At 36.4% G+C, this 21608-nt stretch overlaps 3 protein-coding genes across 12 annotated transcripts in view; 1 reads left to right on the top strand and 2 right to left on the bottom strand.

Annotated features, from left to right (window-relative positions):
- Window positions 1-317: 317 nt before the first annotated feature.
- C5H12orf50 (chromosome 5 C12orf50 homolog) lies at window positions 318-13836 on the bottom strand. Of its 4 annotated transcripts, none has more exons than XM_064655515.1 (12): window positions 13212-13836; window positions 11631-11754; window positions 9290-9454; window positions 7948-8025; window positions 7739-7852; window positions 6418-6537; window positions 5239-5349; window positions 3834-3941; window positions 3418-3615; window positions 1875-1964; window positions 1140-1231; window positions 318-539 (listed from the first exon to the last, which is right to left on the bottom strand). In XM_064655515.1, the coding sequence occupies exons 1-12, from the start codon at window positions 13218-13220 to the stop codon at window positions 477-479; spliced, it is 1272 nt and encodes a 423-aa protein (XP_064511585.1). In that variant the 5' UTR covers window positions 13221-13836; the 3' UTR covers window positions 318-476. The 4 variants fall into 4 exon arrangements, with proteins under 4 accessions (XP_064511585.1, XP_064511587.1, XP_064511586.1 ...); XM_064655517.1 differs by having other exon boundaries at window positions 318-536; XM_064655516.1 differs by having other exon boundaries at window positions 1875-1961.
- On the top strand, window positions 13624-20538 carry RLIG1 (RNA 5'-phosphate and 3'-OH ligase 1). Its single transcript, XM_064655514.1, has 7 exons — window positions 13624-14159; window positions 15834-15951; window positions 16571-16666; window positions 17072-17188; window positions 17525-17719; window positions 18857-19026; window positions 19590-20538. The coding sequence occupies exons 1-7, from the start codon at window positions 13674-13676 to the stop codon at window positions 19776-19778; spliced, it is 1371 nt and encodes a 456-aa protein (XP_064511584.1). The 5' UTR covers window positions 13624-13673; the 3' UTR covers window positions 19779-20538.
- The window catches only part of CEP290 (centrosomal protein 290), a 52560-nt gene continuing 51486 nt past the window's right edge, over window positions 20535-21608 (bottom strand). For all 7 annotated transcript variants that reach the window (XM_064655497.1, XM_064655501.1, XM_064655499.1 and 4 more), the window contains one exon: window positions 20535-21343. In XM_064655497.1, the coding sequence (XP_064511567.1) occupies window positions 21155-21343 (189 nt within the window). In that variant the 3' untranslated portion in view covers window positions 20535-21154. The remainder of the gene's footprint in view (window positions 21344-21608) is intronic.

The raw sequence follows: 21608 nt of genomic DNA, 5'->3' as shown, positions 1-21608 counted from the left end.
CTAAAATAGCAAAAGTTCAAGATCAAATTCAGACTGAGCCCCCAAACATCTGGCAAACAGCTAAGCCATCTAAGAATATGGCTTTTACACCAGAACAGCTACATTCTATTGTTGTCCACATCAAAAGTCTTCTGAAACTGCTAAGTAAATAGTATTTATTCATATTAGGAATTATGCCTTTAAAGATCTGTCAAATAAAAAAGGGGAAGACTGCTTAGGGATATTTTTGCTCTCTATGGATATCTATTACTGTCAGTCTTCTGGTGTACAGCCATAATCTGTAAAAATAACTTCAACTGCCAAATTTTCACAATGGATTAAACTTAGTGAATATATTAAACACCTTTATATGTGACTGTGCAGAGTATACTTTTTAAATTTTTTAGCCAGCTTAGAAACATTACAGTGTAATTCCTACACCTTCTTTTTGGAATTTGCAGGTTCATCATCTTTTTGTATTCCAGTTGATAATCTCCTTATTTTCCTTTAGATTTTTCTTTTTCTCCTTTTCTATTGCCTTCCATGTCTTCTTGGCTCTGCTGTCAAAATAGATATACAGAACATTTTGTACATAATTTACTAAAGTAAAACTACATACTCTTTCAGAAAGATTTAAGCAGTAAACATGAGATTGAGGTTCTAATCTCTGCTTTCAAGACAGCTGTAAAATGCATTAATGGTCCTTAGACTGTCTTGCGAATGTTTTGTAGCCTGAGACTTTTTATGAATTTGGACCTCAGCTGCTTGTCATTCAGCCATTGCTGATGCTTCATGAACAATCCAGCAGAGAAACAAAAAGACCACTCATATAGTCTCTACTGTGTTTGTCCTGTGCTAGAATCCAAAACTTGTTTTTTGTAGTACTCCACTATAAAGGTAGGTAGACATTTTGCTTTCACACCAGTATTATTGTAAAAAAATTTAGAAATCACAGGGTAGTTATACAGGCAAAAGTACATGTCTACAAAGAAACCAAAGTACGTGTCTGCAAACAAACACAACTACTCTTTCAGACTGCTTAACATTGATTAGAATCTTGCAGGTTTTGACTGGGCAACTCTTACAAGCACTTTACATTTTCTAGGTGTGAGGAGACATGTCACTTGACCTAAAAAGACTAAACCATTTTTATCAATTACCTGAGTGGTTGTTTTAAACTTAGAGATGGGTTTTGCCTGTGGATTTCTTTTTCTCCAAGTTGGTGAATTAGAAGATCCTGAAGTATATTTGCCTGTAGGGGAAAACATACATGTTGTTTCTTTATTTCAGACACAATTTTAGGAAAGACTCTCTTAGTGTGATATGTGAATTAAATATTACGTTAGCTGAGTGTCAATGAATGCATCAGGTGAATAACATATCACCTCTGAAACACAAGCTAGTATTGAAGACAAACTCTCTAATACTTTAAAGATCATTTGTAATATTGCAGCATTTCTGTGATACAGGATCTTCCAAATAAGGTGGTTCTGCCATGGACATCGTTGGTTTTAACAAAGGGAATGTTTCTGTGCTGAAGATCTTCCCAAAGGCATCAATTGCTAATCCATACTAATCAAAGTAATCCATAATCCAACCTCCTGTTTGGGAAAGCACTATAATATAGTGCTTTCACAAGGCCAGATTATGTTTTAGCACATATGTTTTAGCATAACATAGCACAAGGCTATGTTATGTTTTTGTGCTAGACGATTGTGCCTCAGAGTGTGGTGCCTAATCACAAGCCACTTTCTAGAAAATTTGATTTAAAATTAATATTATTAATATTAATTTAATAATAACAGAGGATAGTTCTATCTTAATTCAATAACTCAAATTATTAATTTAATAATCATCCTAAAATTTTCAGTTTATGCACAACATGTAAGTATTACCATAGTTTTCTGTTTGTGTCCAAAATCTCCTATTGTTGTCAGGCTGATTCTTCTGTTTTGAGCATTTCTGACCATATGATTCAGGTACTGCTAGAAAGAAAGGCAGTAAAAACATTAATGATTGCTCCTACAACAAAAATGTTGATTACCATTTTTTCTGAAATGCTCTATCCTTTTTTAACATGGAAATTTGATAAAATGCACTCTTCACATTAAGAATGTTCTCTCTATATCTCTATACCAACCTGTTCACATTTAATGAAAGCAACCATTCAGAGGAAAAACAAAAAACACACAGCTATTTGTCCTCAAGACTAAGCAGTGATGTTGGAATTCATGTCACTTAACTTTATTCAACTTAAAGTAGGTATTACTCTGTCTGAAGTAAGTTCCTGTTATTAGAAATTAAGACAGGGAGTCACCTCAAGATGGAGATTCAATACAGCTTAAAAGATGGCTGAAACTGGCAAGATGAAATCACTTTCTTAACTTATGGTTATTTAAATTAATTCCCACTGAATTTGTTGACAAAATGACAGATGAAAAAATACAATTATCCAGGGAAACCATGGACACAGAAGGTGGAAAGGCAAATGAAGCCCAAATGATGTACAAAGCTCTATTAGAAAGATAAAAATAAAGTTATAAAATCAGAGTTACATCCAAAACAGATTGCCAGAAAGAAAGATGTAAGGCTCAGAATCCCACCTGTAGGTTTCTTGTCAAATTAATGACATAGCATGTATCATCAAGAGGACAGTAGAGTATTTCAAAGATGGAAAAAAAGATGAAGGAAAACATCATCCTGCATGAATGGGAGGAGGAAGGGATTCAGTCCTTTGTCCAACATAACTAATGTGAAAAAATAATACTAATATAAATCACAAAAATGTCCACTCTGTTTAAATAGGTAAGAGAAGTTTGAATAAGATCCAAACCCATGTTTATTCAAGATGAAAAATAACCCTAAATAATGACAATAAATATAAATCCATAGCAATCTTTAACTCTGGTGAAATCCTAGTTGTGGAATTATACTGTGCAAAGCAAGGTCATTTTTTCACACCTTACTGGGACAATAAAAGTTGAATAAAAAATATTTCTTAAGACAAAACATAAATTCTACTGTAAAATTACTTCTATTATCATTAGTTAGAATAAAATAAGAAGTTAAAAGTGGAGGGTTTTTAACCCTAATAAAGTTTACTAAATATTTGGAAAGAATAAATCACGTAAAAGATACTGTAAAACTGGGTAACTGTATATTTGTGCACATCAATACATCACTGCATTCATGAATTCCTGCTGTGACGGTGGCTCAATTATTGTTTGTGGATTTTCTTTCTGACAAATTGTAAAGCTTTATAAATCTTTACATTTCTGTCTATGGATATGGTTGAAATCTATTTGTCAAAATTATGCTTAATCAAATTTACTTATACCTGTATTTAGGCATAAATAACATATTTACCTGCAGGGACACAATTGACTGCAGCACAATAAAGACAGTAATTTTAAGAATTCTGCGTAAGCAGGAGCCCACCTGTAGATCCATTGAACTTTGGTTTTTGAGTGACTGTACGATAGACTACATATGCTGATCGTCGAGGTTCTGGAGAATTTAAATTAGTGTATCTTCCAGTTTCTTTCCCATAAGGACTGGAAGAAGCAGTTTCATCATTCTTACTTTGACCCCTTTGTTGGTACCTTGGTTTTACTTTGGGGTCCAAAGTCTGATTTCCTAGAAGTGAAAATACAAACAAAAAGTTGTGCTATTACTCAGAATTTGACATATTGCAGGAGACTGGAGGCTAGACAATAAGATTAAAAAAATATTCTTTGTGGATAGTCCAATCCAAATATGGACTGTCCACATTTGACACTAAGAACGGAAACTAACTAAATCATCTCACAGTTTAGTAAATAAAAATGAATAAACCAGCAGTTTTCTGCAAATACCTTTGCCAGTTACTGTATTAGCTGAATTTCTTGGCTCCTCAGAAATGCATTTATTTTCTTTTACTTCCTTACAGCGATGGTTCTTTACCAGCTCAGTGTGGTTTGTCTCTGATGAATTAAAATAACATATATTTACTTTTTTAGAAAGCAGACAAAATGTTTTTATCCAAAACTGTTGTGGTGTTTTGAAAACATAATCTCCCACCTCATACATGGGTTGTCTTGGGCGGAACATGGTTTCACATGTTAATTATTCTGTAAGTATCATTCGCCAAAAAGAAATTAAAAGTGCCTCTCTTCCCTCTAGCAGAAGAAATCTTGAAAGCCAGCTCAAAAATTGACTCTACAGGCAAAGACCAGATCATCCTTTCTCTACACTTCATAAGTGATGTGTGGACCTTTGGAACACCCATGGTTGAGCCCATGGAGACCATGCCATGCACTCCAAAGGACACCTGGCTGAACTGTGAATGATTTCTGCCTGTAGCATCTAGATACATCCTGAACATGGGCAGTACATGAACATAACAAAATACATAATGAGGAGAATAAAATAGCAATAGCATTTGTTGCATAGATAAGCTCACTTCAAACTACAAATAGAACTTCAGAAGGAAAGTTTCAGTATAAGGTAACAACAGTGCTCTTCTCCTGGCCCCTTCTACTCTTCAGGAAGATGTGGCTTTGTTCTGCCTTTTCTCCCACTAATGTAAGTAAACACTTTTGGTTTCTCTCATTTCAGGCCAGAATGTGGCAGAAATCCTCTACTTTTTCTTTAGTTTATGGGGTAGTTTAAAGACAAAATCTCTTTTTTTTTTCTTTTTACTCTAAAACTGCCAAGAAATAACCGGGTAACAATCTACCTACAGATTGATACAATAATCATATTGATACATATTCTACATTGACAAATAAATTCTGAAATTCTTTGGGAAAAGAATGAAGCTTATGATCAAGGTACTTTGGTGTAGGTATTTTAATTCACTGTATGTGATTAGTTTTTAATAGGCATACTTTATCACAAGTGTAACTATATTTTTACTGGTTCTATTAAGTCCCATGTTCTGTGAGATACCACCTACATTGAAATCTGTTTTACTTGACAGAATTGGAAAGTGCACAGTGCTCCATGTGATCTAACACTTGAGCATAAAAGATTTTAATAACTTAGGGACTAATCCTGCCCACATTGAATCTAACAGAGGATGCAAACTAGCTAAAAGAAGCAGAAACGAACCATAGCATACAATGACTGCTGTCATCTTGCAGTGAAAGAAATCACACATTTAATGGGAAATTTCAATTCATATTGGTTTCACACAAAATATATAATGCCCACCACACTTGCAGAGGAACAAAAATGATCTAAAATATAAAAATTTGGAAATATATAATAATGGATTACCTTTCACATTGGAATACTTGGATGAAATTCGTTCTTTTTCCCAAGGTAGTGGTGCCTCAAATCTAGTCCCATCAAAAAATGTGCTCCTCTGTGTCCCAGAACCACCACCTCCTGGAGGAAAAGAGTCTCAAAAAGTTATCTACACTCAAGAGCACCCTGAGAAAGGTGAACAATGTAGAGTCTGCTTTCTATATTACATGGTTTTAGCTGAAATCAATAAAAAAGTACAACCACCAAATAGCTGATTCAATAAAGCCCACAAAATAAGAGGAGGGGAAAAAAAGCTTTGAATACATACAGGTGTAAACAGAGATTTAATTATTGCATTGTTTCCCACTGGTAACTGTTTATAACAACATAAAGAATGTTTAAAAGAAAGATACATTTGTATATAAAGGTCACAGGAAAAGAAGTAGCACATAAGATACATTTTTACTGTCCAATAAAGTTCTGGAGCTACAAGACCCACACCAGTTTGCTCCAAGCTAGAGCAAGCAGCCCTGGCATGGTAGTGCATTGACAAACTAAGGGGGAAAAAAGAATAGTACAACAATTACTACTATTTTTACCACTAATAAATATTTATGAAGAAAAAGGATTGAATACCACTGAGTACTAAGTAAATTCAAGGAGAATGGAGCATTATTCAGCTTTAATGACGATTCAATACTGAACTCAAAGGGTCAAAACACTGTGTCTTCATCTATATCAACCAAGTTTATGCAGAGGGATAGGATACTGTTACACAAGATAGAGGACTGCAGCTTTGTTATTTCTCTGTAAGATAACTGAAAAACTTAAAGCTTATTCACCTCAACTAGGGATAGTCTCACAAATGTAATGGTTTTTGAAAACATTTCATCATGTGCGCATCTCTACACTTGCTTTTTTTAACTCCACAGAATCCTTTCTTTCCCAAAATTCAGTATGAAAAAAGTCAATTGTAATCAGCTTAAAGGATTTTTTTTTCAGTATAATCTTAAGATAAGCATAATACATAATCATAAACAGTGGTTTTGATTGTTATAATTAATGGTGCAGCATGAGAAAGAGTGTCTAGAACATAAAGAACAAAGAATAACTCAGATGTAAAATGGTGAAGTTTAATGCATGCATCTTTGGTTATTTTATTCACCACATGATGTTCAGCAATGAGAAGCTGATGCTACAGTATATTACCTCCATTGTCAAAGGACTTATGATCTTTTCTGGGAGTACTCTCTATTAGTACTCTCCTTTCTGAACTCTCTTTCTCTTTTCTTGCATTATTACATTTTGTAGGAATTGTGTTACCATCACCTGGAAAGGCAGCAGAAAGAATGTTTAGCTGTGGGTAAGCCCACGGAATGGTACTGACATTCTCCGCCTCCCACCTCTATGAGCCAGTGATTAGTGCTCTCTAAGATAATATCATAATACATAGGCTAAAGAAGACTGTGGCATCAAAGTAAAGACCTAGCTATAAACTACCTGCTTATTCACGAGTTTCTCACTTTCCATGAATCATATTTTTGAATCCTCACTGAATGAATTTATGTCATTTTCAAGATGTACCTAAAGCCTCAGAGAACTCAAATGAAAAACTGCTTTGGGGAAACATATCTATCCTTTCCTCTAAATATGTCTAATGATAAAGATATACACTTCCTAAAAGCTATGTTTATGTATTTGTTATTGATTCCCTCATCTGTAGACTAAATGTATCTATATATGTGTTAGAAATAGCTTATCGAAACTACTTTATTTACAAACACTTTAAATTTAGAAAATAGAAGAAAATAATGAATGAAGTACCATAATAGCTGTGGTAAATATGAATTTGTATTTATTTGACCTTAACTATGCTGGATGAAGCCCAGCATTTGAAACAAAATGGAACTCTTTCGTTTCAAGACCCTTGAGGGGGGTATTTACTTAATCTAAATTTAGTTACAGAAAAGTTTGCTCTATCACTACATTTTGCTATCTAGACACCCAAGACAGTCAGCAGAGAGGTCAGAGCACTTCTGGCAAAGTGACTCATCTCACCTTCCTTTGGTGCATCTGATGATGCAATAAATAGCCCCATAAGAGTTCCAGTCTTTCTCAACTTACAACAGAGAGCCTCGATGAGAAATTTAAACTACATTGCTAACATTAGGATGGTTAAAATTAGACTACGCAAATCTTGATTGTGAAGAAAAATTATATGAAAGACCTATGTTGTGCATGTCAGGAAAGTACACACATTGCCTTAATGACCCATTTCTACCTTTTCCATGTAGAATTGATGCAGGTAGTCACATAAGTGCGACTATATATCTATATCTATATCTATACATGGTAAAAATTAATGAAGTGGTTTGGCAATATGCTTACAAATACAAATAAATTCTTTGTAATATTTTATTTTCACTAAATTTAAAAAGTGGCAAAGAAGTGCAAACTATATAATAGTTTTGCCTTGTTACAGCCATTTTAAAAGTGGTAAACACAGTTCAAGAGAATTAAAAGTACTTGCCTTTCTGTAAGTTTTGTTCAGTAGCTTCCAAGGGTAGTAGCTCATCTTGCCAAGGTGAAGACACAGTTTTTGTTGATTGGTGTTTGTGAGGGTTCTGAATTCCATAATACTCTCCTAAACATGCCCCAAGAGGGGGAAAAAAAAGGCCCCAAAGATTACTGTATTGGCAGCATTGCTGTTTAGAAAAGAGCGACTAATTTCATATTTACCAGATTTATAGCATATATCCCTTATTGCTCTTTCCTCTTCAATATCTGCAGTGGTCTTGGGCCTCAAGTTAGAAACAGCTGTAGGAAATATTTATAAAAGATTACAAGATAACTATACGAATATCTTCAACATTTCTTAATAATCAAATACTTTCATTTCTATCATCGGTTATTTTTGTTTCTGACTGCAACCTCTGCTTCCAGACAGAAAAATGACTCCTTAACATTAGGTATTTTCATGTATAATGGAATTGCAGTTAAAACGCATATTAAGAAGCAAATGTTTGTTCATTTAAAATGATTCAAAAGCATCTCAGGTATTCATTTTGAAAATAATCCTTCATTTACACCCACAATGAAATCTGTTTCAAAATGTCACCAGACAGGGTGACACCTTTGCCAAAAATTACTACTCTGTAATGTCTGCTATCAGAGCTGGTGAAGTGAGTGCTCCTTACCTCTCTCAGTTAAAGCTCTGAAGACGAACTGTTGTTTGAGTTAATGCAGCATATTCAGACTGAAAACATGTTAGGAAGCTCTAGCAGGCTGCCCTACCTGATGGGCAGGGAGAAAGTGAAATTTAGCTTGGGGCACTACAATAATTTGCTGAGTGCACTCCTGAGAGTAGGTCATTCTCTCACTTTTCACTCTTCAGGAATGTGCAATTTGTTCATTCCCTAAGAATCTCGTATCTCTAAGTGAGATACAGTCAAAGGTTTAAATATATTAACATATATACATATATATGTATATACACATAAACATTCAGTCAAACTAGTGAAGAGTTTTGCATGGACTCTCTTCACTAGATTTAAGAATAACTTCCTCTAAAAAAATTAGACTGCCTGCAGAGTTTAGTAAATCAGTTGATGAAATTAAGTGTAACTCACTCACACAACTATCTTTTGTAAAAAACCTGTGACTTCACCTTCAGTGATGAGTGTGTACAGCCCTTGTTCAAAAATTTGTTTCCCAGAAAAGAAGTACCTCCTAAGCTTGTAATTTCATCTCAAAATTTTGAAGAGTTTTTGATGGCCATATGATCGCATTTTAAACTTAATTTAATAAAAAAAGGTGTGTGAATTATTGAAATATAAAATATTGAAACTATTGAAATATATACTAAAGAATACAAGGGAGTTAGAAAAAATTGCCTTGCTTACATCTGGTGACTATCAGTTTCAACATTTTAAGGATTAGCTGAAAACTATTTAAAAAACTTGTCAACAACTCTTTTATAAAAATGTAGTGGTTATTACAATAAATCACTTGTGAAGTACATTGCAAGAATTTACAAAAGCCATTTAACTTCCTTATAAAAGAAAGAAAAAAAACTGTTTACAATTCTCCTCCTCTCCATCGTCCTCTTCATCATCCTCTTCATCACCGAGGTTTATAATCAGTGGAGGATGAATTGGCAATAAAATATTCTCTTGATTTCTGAGTGAGTCTTGACGAAGGACTGGATGCAGAATCCCTCCTTGGACATCCTGTTTTAATGGGACATCTGCAAACAAGAGCATTAGATGTACCTTATTAGGAGTGAACTAGAATATCAAATCCACATTCACACTATCAGGTATACTTTTGACATCCTTATCAGGATTGGGCAGTGGTTGGCAAGAGAACACCTTCCAACTCCAGAAAGTAGGAAAAACACAGCTACTAGATCCTCTGAATGGACGGATGAGGCACTGCTGAATACAGACTTTTGAAAGAGGAACGTTTTTATCACTAAGCTGTTTAAAAAAGGCTGGTTATCTCTTCCAGCTGGTGGATAGATTAATTTGAGTCAGCAAACTTCTTTCTTCCAATCCCTTTTAAGACATTTACAAGATAGAGAAATGCGTGATTAATCATTCCTGGATTGAAATGAGTGAGTGGGTGAGTTTACGATCCCACCTATGAAAATATTTTAAACATGCTGAATAACAGGCAAGTTGTATCATCTCATAGTATCCATTTTGAAGAATTTAGCAATGCTAAGTACAGAATTGCCCATTTTAAACTTGCAGATATTTTTTTTCTTATCAACTCTCTTTAATAGGTACAAGGAATGCGTAGTTCATAAAAATAATTTACACTTAATTAGAAGAAAATCAGAAAATATATTATTTTTCTCAGGAATTTCTCTATATAATGTTTGCAGCAAAATGGCTTCAGTACTGGGATAACATATTCCAAGAGCCAGGAAATGCAATGGACTGAAAAGATAAATGATGAAAAATGTTGAATCTATTTGTACTGTTCGAGCTGACCTATTTGCAACTATAGATCCAATCAGGATTCTGTGCATTATATTAAAGAAGTTGGATATATTTTCCAGTTTAAAAGAAAGTGTGGGCATTTTTCTATTATTCCAGTTGTTGTTATTCTTATGCATCTCTTGTTTGCCTATGAGCAGCATGTATATCATATTAAACCCATTTTTATAACACTATTGCAGATCAGATTTGTTGCATCTCATGAAAGAGATGTGTAAGATAAAACACTGACTTCATAGAGCCTTTTTCACTGTCCAGAACAGGATATTATTAGCTCCAGGTAGTATAAGCCAAAACAAACTTAAATTAGTTTAACAACATTTCTAAGTATTAGCACAAATAAATGCAAGTTTAGAATTTGCAAACAGACTTTGAATTTGTACATGTTGCAATAAAAAGTCAAAGGACTGTGTCTGTTTTCTGCTTCTGCTTGTTGGACGTTGCTCATAGTTCCTCTTGGGCATAGTCTGTGACTCTCACCACACCTAAAAGTGAGCCTATGCTGTGTAAGTGGGAACTGTGCTAAAAGCATTATGGGCACTCAGTGAAACAGCACTCAAGTTCTTGCTTTGGTCCTGTGTGGTTAGTTAAGCTCCACATGCTCAGATATGACATGCTATGTTTTTCTGGGGGAATTTCAGGAACACAAGGTTTCGTGTTGATTTGCTCTCTTCACTCCTGCTTCTGACATCTGTCTTGGTTCTTTGCTCTGGACTCTTACCCTGTTCTGGGTTCCGGCTGCCTACCAGGACTCCTAATAGTCAAGAGCTCCTCTTAGAGAGGGCTGAGGAAAAAACCCCAACTTGTAATGGTGGGGGTTTCCACAAAGAAGTGTGCTGCCTTACACAGTATTACCGTACTTCAGCAACGTGCAACCAATGTTCAAGCCTGAAAATTTCATTCAAAACGATGAACTGGAAATATATCTGCACACACATCACTGTAATCTGATGTTATCTCTTCAAGGGTTGTCTCATCCATACAACATGTACTCTATCAACAAATATTACTATTAGTGTCCCTACCAACCTCCTCCCCCACAACACACACTACTTTTAATTTCTCTTAAATGATTATCTGCATACTAACCATTTTAACTATGAGAGAGCTGTCAAAAATACAAGTTAAGCAACATTTTTACTCCATGGATCTCAGCACCTAAATTGCCATTTGTGACTTGATCTTTCATGTCACTAATAGGTATGAAGATTCGTAATATGACAGGTAAAATAATTCATGTGGCAATCCTTCTTTGCCTTGAGCTTGCTGGGATAGCAGATCATACCTGATTGGTTCACCATGGTCCATTTCTTGACCATATTATATATTACATAAGCACTGGAAGTAAATGCTGGGAGTACATTTTTGTCTATTTCCTTACTCTAATGAACAAATTGTTGAGAAAATATTTTTACTCACTGTTACTCGGTGGCAAATAAAGTCCATTTATATTACGGGGTTTTCTGTGAAAGAAGTCACAGCTTATCCTCCTACAGCCTACGGGCTCTGTCTCCCAGAAACAGGAGAACTTGCTGTAGTTTTGCTGCCAGAGAAAACAGTTTTCAGGTATTGTAAGTATAACAATCAAAAAATGGACTAAATGGATTAGCACAATGTGAACACGACTGAACATATGACAGTTCACACTGCTGTAAACATATAACTAAGATTTTGTGTGACCATGTTCTGATAGTTTACAACATTTCAAATTATTCTGAAAGTTATCTTAAGTTCCAGATAGGTCTAAAGTTATCTTGAGTTAGGTCAACAGAGTTTGATGATGTAAAACTGTTCCTAGATTAGAAGAGGAGTAAGGCAGTCTACTTAGTTTACTGCAGACTTTTCATGAGAGGTTGGGAGGAAAAAAAATCTATTAGCCACTTAACTGGCATGTGGCTGAGTTTTCTCTCCTGTTCAACAGGAAAATCAGATCAATCTCCAATGAAATGTGCTGTATAAGTGCAAACTAGTACTGTCTTACTATTAAAAGGCATAGGTCTATGGGGAAATATGGGGTAAGAAACAAAACCCAGAAAGATTCCCAACAACAAAAATGAAAAGAAATGGGAATTGACATTATGAGACTGTTGCCATCACACTGCTCACCATCTTTCAGCTGTTTTTATAGATAACAAACAAAAGCCTAATGGGAATAATAACTCTACATGGATTTTTTTAATTATTGTTTCTTTACTCATACATACATTGCTGCTCTTTCTCTGTTGATCAATGTAGCACCAGCTAAAATGTCTGCACAAAACTACAGAGATAGTACTTTCATGACAAGTGACTTTTGTTAGTAATGCATAAAATTATTGTTCTATAGCACTGTCTTATTAAAGTTTACAGTTTTTAGCATCATCTCTGATGGTGCAATTCATTTATCCTTATAAGCTGAGGTATCTTTCTCAAGTATATGTTAAACTTGTAATTCCAAAGAGGCAAGTGCTCATGAGCACTACCCTGACTATGTAAAGTCAGGTTTATACCCTGGATTTGAACGGAATCCTAGCTGAGAGCTGTAAATGCCAGGTTGCCAGTTACTTCTAAATGATTTTTTGTGTCATTTTTTAGACAAAAACAGAGCCACACTTGAAAATATTGGAATATTTGGAGGCAGGTTTCACTGAATTCCAGATATTAACAACTTTGTCTATGAGTAACATCTCCAAAACTTTTGGACTGTAGTGACTACAACTGGGCCATCCCACCAGACACACTGGGGTCTGGAGTCAAAGCCCATGTCCCTGGCATTAACCCCTAAATTCCCAACTCTTAAAAATGGATGCAATAAGCAGGAGCCCATACCCACGCCTGGATTATTACCAGGTGGAATATAAATATTTCTTTAAATTAAAGCTATGCTATCAGCTGTCAGGAAAATCATAATCTTATCCTGAAAACAGTAGTTTTCCTTCAAATACTGGACCTTCAGATGAAATGAAACTCAGATGGACAGTGTAGCTAAAACAAAAGATAGCTGAGTGAAGCAGGTGGTACCTTCTCCATGTGGTTGAACTGTTGAACTGAACTGAAAGCAGTTGTTAGCCAGGATGGAATGTTACATTTTGACAGTTGCCAACTGCTCCTCCAGCTTGGGACATCAGCATGATGCTACTACATGATCTGTCCAGGCTGAACATCTTCCTTTATCTCTCTTGCTTCCAAGAAAGCATAGAAAAACAAACTGTTTCAAAGAGTCTCTCATTCTAGTGCTTCCTTAGTGTAAAACGGAAAAAAACCCATTTGGTGGGGCTTAAATAATACCCAACTTCTTGTTGATGGAACTATGGTTTTGGGAACAAACCTTTGACACCGCAAAGATACCACAGCCTGCTAGGCAACAGCAGCCAGAGAGAAGAGTGAGAGTACATGTGACTAAGAACCCTCAGGCACCAAGCTCAGGGAAGGAGAGGGAGAAGGGACTTCTGGCACCAGAGCAGAGATTCTTTCTTGCAGCCCATGGTGCAGCCCATGGGGAGGCACCTGTGCCCCTGCAGCCCATGGAAGTCCACGGCGGAACAGAGATCCACCTGCAGCCCATGGAGGGCCCCGCACCGGAGAAGGTGGATGCACCCTAAGGAGCAGGCTCCTGGTAGGACCTTGGACCCATGGAGGCAGGAGTCCACTCTTGTGGGAGCTGCCGCTGGGCAAAGTGGAGCTGTCCCTGGCCCCGGGCCGGGCAGAGGCCACCGCCTCGCTGAGGGCCGATGGAGGGAACTGGCCCCGATGCCCCCGGTGCTCGGTCGCTCAGCAGCGTCCCAGGCGGGGCCGGGCGGACTCCATTTCCCGTGGCGCAGCGCGGCCGGGGCGGCGCAGGCGCGCTGCTGGGCGCGGCGGGAGCGGGCGGCCGTGGCCATGAGGCGGCGGAGCGCTGTGCAGCGTAAGGTGCCCTGTCTGTTCGTCACCGAGGTGAAGAAGGAGCCGTCGGCCAAGAGGGAGCGCCAGGTGCCCGGGGCGGCAGGGGACGGGGGAGCGGGAGGCAGGCAGGCGGGGCTAGGCCCCTGCACGAGCCCGGAGGAAATCGCTGGGCCGCGGGTTGCCACAGCACCGACCGCGTCAGGGCCGCCTGGCCACAGCCGAGTGGCGACAGGTTTGGCTGCAGATTCTGAGCGAAATGCACGGTAGCGGTTCTCCCCCTGAAATACAGGGAAGAAGGGCTTTTTGGGTGCCGTTTCAGCTCAGCCCCACGCAGAAATGTTGTCGCCCTGATGTTGTGTTTGCTTTTTCTAAGTGAAGGCCGCTCCTACGTGACCGCATTGGGAGCCTGTGTAAAACCGCTCTGCTGTCCCCGCCTGTGAGCCTCGTAGGGAAAAAAAAAAAAAGGAGCTTGTCTATTTCTTTGTTTTGTTTTGGTTTTTATTTGTTTTCATTTTGTGGTCGAAGGAATATCAGGCTTATGACAGAATAATTAATTTGAGGCTGTGATACGTGGGCAGGTTGGTGTGGCATTCACCTGCAGATCTCCAGCTTGTGTTTCCTGATTTTAGTAGCAGCTGCGTAGTGAACTTGAATCCAGCTGGGTGACTCAGTCCCACTGGCGATTGGCTTTTGGACCGAAGACCTGAAATGGTTGCACAAAGGACAGTAATGTAATTGTTCAACTCAGGGTACCAGCACCATCGAAAATGGTCATGTAAGGGTACATCCCTACACTGTTGTTCCTTCATACAGGAAAAGTGAACGGGGTATTAGATGTGGAACTGGCACACGCTGTTTTGGGGTTATTTACAAAGTTTAGGCAAAGATAAAATGGGGTTATGACTGGTAGGGAAGAAAGGGGGGAGTGGTGCTGATAAAACCAGTGGGATTGTTTTCTCACTACCCTGAAATTTTTCTTTATCATGTAATCTTTAGTCTTAATATACGCTGTATGTCATGGTTACAGATTTATAACTAAAATGTGAAACAGACGTGTCATGTAACAAAAGCATTCTGTTTCAAGACTTCTGCAAGCAAGGACTTGCTTTGTGTCCACTGAAAGAGACAGTGTGCAGCTTAAAAGCCAAAGTTGACTGGGGAGAGAAGAAGGAAGTATGATGACTGTAGAGGAGAAGATTTGAATCCAAACACAACTGCTTGCATGTTTGTAGTGAAAGTGTTAAAGAAGCTGTAATATCTTACTAGAAATTTCTATTAGTTGGCTATTTGTTTCAGATCCACAGATCATGTATTTCTTTGCTCTTTTGAAGCACAGAAGTGTTTAGTTGATAGCACTGATACTAAGTATTTAATACCAGGATGCTTTGGCCATCTTGCATTCCACTGGTCTGTGTATTGCACTAACATGATGCTGTTGACTTTCAGCTCCAAACTGAAAGCGTGGGAGAGCTAGTCATGAGTCATCTTAAAATATTGCAGCGTTGGACTGGACCCCTTCTAGTTTATATACCCTATTTAAAGTGGAAAGCAAAATCATCTTTAAATACTAATCAAGAATGGGAAAGGGGGAGAGAATTAGCAAACAGATTGCCTTGGTTCTTCTGTCTTAGAGTATTTTCCAAACTGTCAAGTTTTGAAGAAACAAGGGTGTATTTCGATAGTGGTAGAAATCAGTAGAGGCCAACTGTAAGGAGCCCTATGAAAGCAAGGCAATAACATAGCCACTTGTCTTCTTTTCAGCCATTTAAAGTTTTGGCAACTGAAACTATATCTGGAAAAGCATTAGCGGCAGATATACACAATGCAATTCCTACTGAAAAGGTGGACGGAACCTGCTGTTACGTAACTACCTATAAAGGTAAGAAGGAAGACCCGTATGCAGATTTCTCATGCTGACTAGAAGCCTTGCTTTACTTAGTTTTCATTTTCATGGTATGATTTATTTACAGCTGTTGTGAAGTCAACTGTCATGAAGCATCTTGACCACAAAGTAATAGCTACCATAGACTTAGCAGGTGTTTCTGAAGGTGTTACAGATTTTAGTCTCTAAAATACATGAAGTATGGTTTAAGTGAACACGACAATCCAGGAACTATTCCAGTTTTAAAATGTCGTATTAGTAAGTCTTCTTGCACGCTGGGACTTGTATAATAGTGTCTGATTTCCTTGGGGAAGATTAATAGAATTATGGAGTTGGGGTGGAAATGAGAAGACTGTGATTCATTGCATCACTGGGGTTCTTGCCTTTCCATGAAATTGTAAAAAACTTTGTATTATATTAGGCAAGACTGTATCTAGAATCTAAAATAGATTTTTAGATTCATATAGTGTAACTTATGACTTTAAATAGCAGATTTGGATATAAAATTTCTCTAGTGGCAGTTGAGAATTCTTGCCTGTTACACAGTTGATTTCAGTACTCTGCAGTGTATGGTTACCTCAGTAACATGCTGGTTTTCTCTCTCTGGAAACCCTAGGGCAACCCTATCTATGGGCCAGACTGGATCGAAGACCCAGCAAACAAGGCGAAAAAAAGTTTAGACAATTCTTGCATTCATTGAAAGATTGCAAAGGTCTGTGAAGATTTCTTTCCTTCTTTTTGGCAAAGTAAGTTAGCCAGTTGGAAAAACTAGTCTAACATGGGAAATGTCAGTGATCCTGCTCCAATTTTTTTAACCTCACTCTTTACTTTGAGAGAGGTTTAAACTGGCATAGGGAGCTATTTCTTTAATCTTAGTTAGTTTTTGAACTTTTAAACTACTTAAAGGCTACGTGCTTCTTTAAACCATCCTAATTGTAGACTACTCGAGTGCGACAGATATTGGTGCTTGTATGAAGTAACTGGGACTACTGTCTGTAAAACAAGGTTTAGATCAATGGTACTTTAATAATTGCATTGAAAACAACAAACATTGAAAACTGTTAGCAAAATTGGCTAACAGTTTGCTGAAAACTAAATGTCGCATTTATACGTTTAGAATTTGAATGGAATATTGAAGAGGATTTCAAGCCTGTTCCAGATACCTGGATTCCAGCAAAGGACTTAGAGTTCTCTAATGGCAATCCATTGCCCGATGAAAATGGACATATGCCAGGTACCTATGATGCAGCACAGGTAAAATTGGGGAAGGGGGTGGGTGAGAGTGGGTGTGTGAATTTTGGAGTGAATTAGAATTAGTTCCAGAGTTAAAAATAGCAGTTATTGTATTTAAAAAAAAGAATTGTAATGTCATTCATTCACTATCCAGGAAGGCATAAATGTCACATTTGCATTCTTCTGACACACAACAGTTTCTCTTGTTACTCTTTCTGTTTGTAGTTAACTGTGGTTTCTTGTTGTGTTTTTTTTTTTTTTAAATGCATGTACAGGTCTATTGCATACTTAATAACTTGAGATGCTTACTTTGGTAAAATGCAGTGTTTTCTCATAGGTTGGGTGCCTGTGGAGAAAAATAGTAAGCAGTATTGCTGGCACTCATCTGTTATAAATTATGAGGCTGAAATAGCACTGGTATTGAAACGCCATGCTGACCCAGGGCTTCTGGAAATCAGTCCAGTGCCGTTATCAGAACTTCTAGAACAAACATTGGAGCTTATTGGGACTAATATTAATGCAAATCCGTATGGTAAGTTTGTATGGTCTGTGCTTAAATACTTTTTTAATTTAGTGCTATTTTTGAGTGAAAACTATGCATTTTCTTTGTGTAAGTTTTTTTTAAAAGTTCTCTGGTAGCAACCTTCATAGAAGGGAGAGAAAGGGATAGCTGAAGGAACAGTCACCCAAAAATACCTTAGAAAACTTAGTTGTCATGGGACTAGTTATCTCTATTAAACCTCAGTGCTATAAAAATGCTTTGCTTTAGTCTTTCAAAAAATATTTGGACTGGAAAAGCTGTTTTAAATATTACTATTAAAATATTAAAATAACTTTTTAAGATTGTTTCTTGGTGCCTTTTCTTCACTTTATTTACTTGCTCTTCTGATGCTGTTTAGTCCATTGAAGTAGAAAATTTTATTCAACCATTTTTGGAGCCCCTAGAATTAGTCATAAGTTGCAATTTTTAAATTATGAAAAAGGAATTTTTTTTAAGGGAGTGTAATTTAAGCTAAATTTTGGTTGTGGCTTCTTCCTTTAAAAGCCTTATAACAAAAAAACAATTGGATATGAGCACAAGTGAGTTCTAATTTCAGAGCTTTGCTGTCAGGATAACTTGCAAGGACAGTCATATCTGGTCTAAGCATTTTCCCAGCACATAAAAAGAACTGCAAAAAAAAAAAAAAATTCAGTAGCTGTATTCTTAAATGAAGATTTGTGTTGAACAGTCAGTGAAGAGGCAATGCAGTTGTTAACAGCCTGGTTTAAGTATTCATCCATATTCATGAAAAGATATGCCAGATTTTCTGGAACTAAGATGTTTGTGCCATTGACTGTGATCTGAAGTGTGAAGAATTTAGCCAGTAGCTTTACGGTTACTGAGGAGGTGACCAGAAGGACAAAACATACAACTGTAAAAATCTCTGTGTCATGTTTATTTTATTCAAAGGAGAAGGAGATTTAAATAAATAAATTAAAATGTGAGGATAGACAGCTGCATCTGATACTTAAAAATACACTTAATGTTTTGTTAAAGGCAGGACGATATTGTAGTATCTAACAGAAATCCACAGAGTACTTTTAAGGATAGCCACAGTAACAAAAATGAGAAAAATTTTAAGGTATCACATGTTAACTAACAGGAATATATTTGTTTCTTTAAACATAGGATTAGGAAGCAAGAAGCACCCTGTACATCTTCTGGTACCACATGGAGCATTTGAAATAAAGAATCCACCTACTTTGAAGCAAAGTGACATACTGTCTTGGTTTGAAAGCTGCAGTGAGGGTAAAGTTGAAGGAATTGTGTGGCACTGCCATGATGGGTGTTTAATCAAGGTAATAAGGATAGACATGTGAAAAACACTACAATAATTCACAGTATATGAAGTATTGTACAGTACTCATTTTTTGTCTCTTTTTCCAAATTTTTTAATAATAAATGTCCTCCATCAAATGAGATGACAGTAGAATTAGTCAAGCCACTGAATCACTGCAATGATGACATTGAATATTTTCATTCCCAACATTATGCTAACAAAGTAATTGAGAACATAGTATTTTCTTGCCTCTCTGTATAGGAATCATTAATTTTAAATCTTAATTCTTTTATTTAAAAATTAATTTCTTGTATTGATGACTTATGGAACAAGTATTATTAATAAGAATGTGATTTTTTTTAATTAGCACGTTTGTATTATTTCTGAAACTGTGGAGGACACCTTGGTTCTAGTTTGCCTTTTGTGCTTCATTGTTACTCATGTTATTCAGATAACTGATTAATGGTTTTAAGTGCCCTAATGCAGAGGATCCTAGAACCCACACATACCCACCCCCCCCAACCTGGAAGTTGTGCTACTCTATCAAAATTGCTGAGCCGATCTTCTTTCTTTTTATTTTAGCTCCATCGCCATCATCTTGATTTACCCTGGCCACTTGCAGAGACATACCTGAATTCTCAGCCTGTTGTAATTTCTTTTAATAGAAGTAAATATGAATGTGACTTTGAACCAAAGAGTTTGTTTCACCATTTCTCAAACTTGGATGGTCAAAGATTTGACAGACTCAAAGATATCAAGTTTGATGCTTAAAATGATTTTCTGCTTCTAAGTTAATTGTCCCGTGTGCTGCATTCCTCTTACTTGTGTCTACCACAGAACTTTTTACAAATAATCTACCAGCTTAGGCAACAGCACAGGTACTGTATCATTTTAAGTTTATCCTAAATGACTAATTTTAGATAACAGAGATCTGACAGCCAGAGCGAGATCTAGCTTCCAGCATGTTTATTTTCTTTTCTGAAAAATCCTTAACTTTTGAACCTGTTTCTGGAAACTGTCAACATTAGGTGTAAGAAGTATTGTTGTCTATCAATGGGTCGTTCTAAAAGCTTAGTAAATGAATGCAATCAAATGGAAAAGTTACATAGGTTGCACTTTAAAAAATATAATTGTTATGACACTATTATATGTAGGATTCAGATTTAGGATCTAGTTTCTTTACAGTAAAGAACATATTTCTGATGGGACCAGAATTTGTCTAAAATTTGATAACTTTTTTTTAAGTAGTAACAGTTTCTTATAGGGCAAAACTTTTCCCTGTATTATTTAACATAAGCATTATGCTATTACTTGAAACCCCAATTACTCTCTATCCTATGGGCACTTCCACTATTTTGGGACAAACAGAATAAATAATAGAAAGTATACTAGTTTTATGTTGGAGATCCTTAGTAATTGGAGGGAGACATGGCTTAATAATTTCCACTTACAACTGCATCTCAATTAGGAAACTTCAAGGGTATATTAAGTACAATAAGGCATATAAATAATAAAGGTGAGACTGAATGATTGTTTGAGTTGGTTTTATTTTATTTCTGCTATAAAAGTATACATCCAGCTATATAAAATATACAAAATAAAAAATCAATTATGTACAAAAATACCATTGGTTTGGCTGAAATACCAATTTAATTTTCAGTTCTTTGTTCTTGGGTTTTTTAAAATTGAGGTAAAAATAACCAGGGATGTAAATACAGCCATCCTACATACTGACCCTGAGTTCAGAGTTAAACAGCATGGTCAGATGAGACAGCAAGTGCAAATTATCTATTCTTATTAATCTGGAGTTTAGCACACTTAGCTACATATGCTGACATTTTAAGAGTTTCTCAAATTTTAGGATAAGCCCAAGGTTTCAACTTCACCTGAAACCTGTGTATTACCCAGTTTAACTGTTCTGAATTAAAATGTGATACTGTGAAGGAGCTGGGAGAGGTAAAACTCACTTTTATTTTGACTGATGTATATAACTGTTGACTAATCCAATTCTGCGTTCTTAGGTGTGTGCAAACTAGTGTAACTTTAAGAGACTTGTATTATTCTAAGATAACCACAGACAAATTAATATTACATAACTGCTGTGGAATTTATTTTTTGTATCAATGCTGAGAATACTAAACACTAGTCTAATCAACAGCAGTGTTGCCTGGACTATGCACTTGGATGCCAAACTCTTCAGAAAGCTGCTTCAACTTCTCTTCTAAGATTATATTTTTTTTTACTTCTTCATTGTAGTTATATTTCAGATCCTCAAGTTCTTCAAAAAAGGAACGGTCATAGTTTTCTAATTCTCTTCTCAGCTTTTTTGTCTCTTCCTATTGAAAAGAATGAAGGAGTTCCACCTTTATCAAGAACTTTGTTAATACAGCACAACTTTTTTTCCTTTGTCTTGAGGTTAAATGATGAGATAATAAGGATGTTATCTAGAGACAAAAAAACTACCCATAAACAGCACATTCACTAAAAACAAAATAGGCTTTGTAAACATAATGGTTTGAAATTGACTTGGTCATTAAATATTAATTTAGATATTAAACAGCTCTTTCTAGCTAACCGTAATTTTACTCGTTATCTTGCCTA

The sequence above is a fragment of the Pseudopipra pipra genome, chromosome 5, assembly GCF_036250125.1.
Source record: "Pseudopipra pipra isolate bDixPip1 chromosome 5, bDixPip1.hap1, whole genome shotgun sequence".
Taxonomy (NCBI): Eukaryota; Metazoa; Chordata; class Aves; order Passeriformes; family Pipridae; genus Pseudopipra; species Pseudopipra pipra.
The sequence above is the reverse complement of the archived record's forward strand: the minus strand, read 5'-3'. Positions and strand labels throughout refer to the sequence as shown.

Bases quoted from the DNA above. Each gene is read 5' to 3' on its own strand.
- RLIG1 (XM_064655514.1), top strand. From the start codon at position 13,674: ATGGTGCAGCCCATGGGGAGGCACCTGTGCCCCTGCAGCCCATGGAAG. The intron at 15,952-16,570 runs GTAAGAAGGAAG...TGGAAACCCTAG, and splicing joins TTACGTAACTACCTATAAAG to GGCAACCCTATCTATGGGCC. The intron at 19,027-19,589 runs GTAATAAGGATA...TTTTTATTTTAG, and splicing joins ATGATGGGTGTTTAATCAAG to CTCCATCGCCATCATCTTGA.
- C5H12orf50 (XM_064655515.1), bottom strand. The intron at 6,538-7,738 runs GCAAGTACTTTT...CTGCCTTTCCAG, and splicing joins TGAACAAAACTTACAGAAAG to GTGATGGTAACACAATTCCT. The intron at 540-1,139 runs GTAATTGATAAA...CTATTTTGACAG, and splicing joins AGTTTAAAACAACCACTCAG to CAGAGCCAAGAAGACATGGA.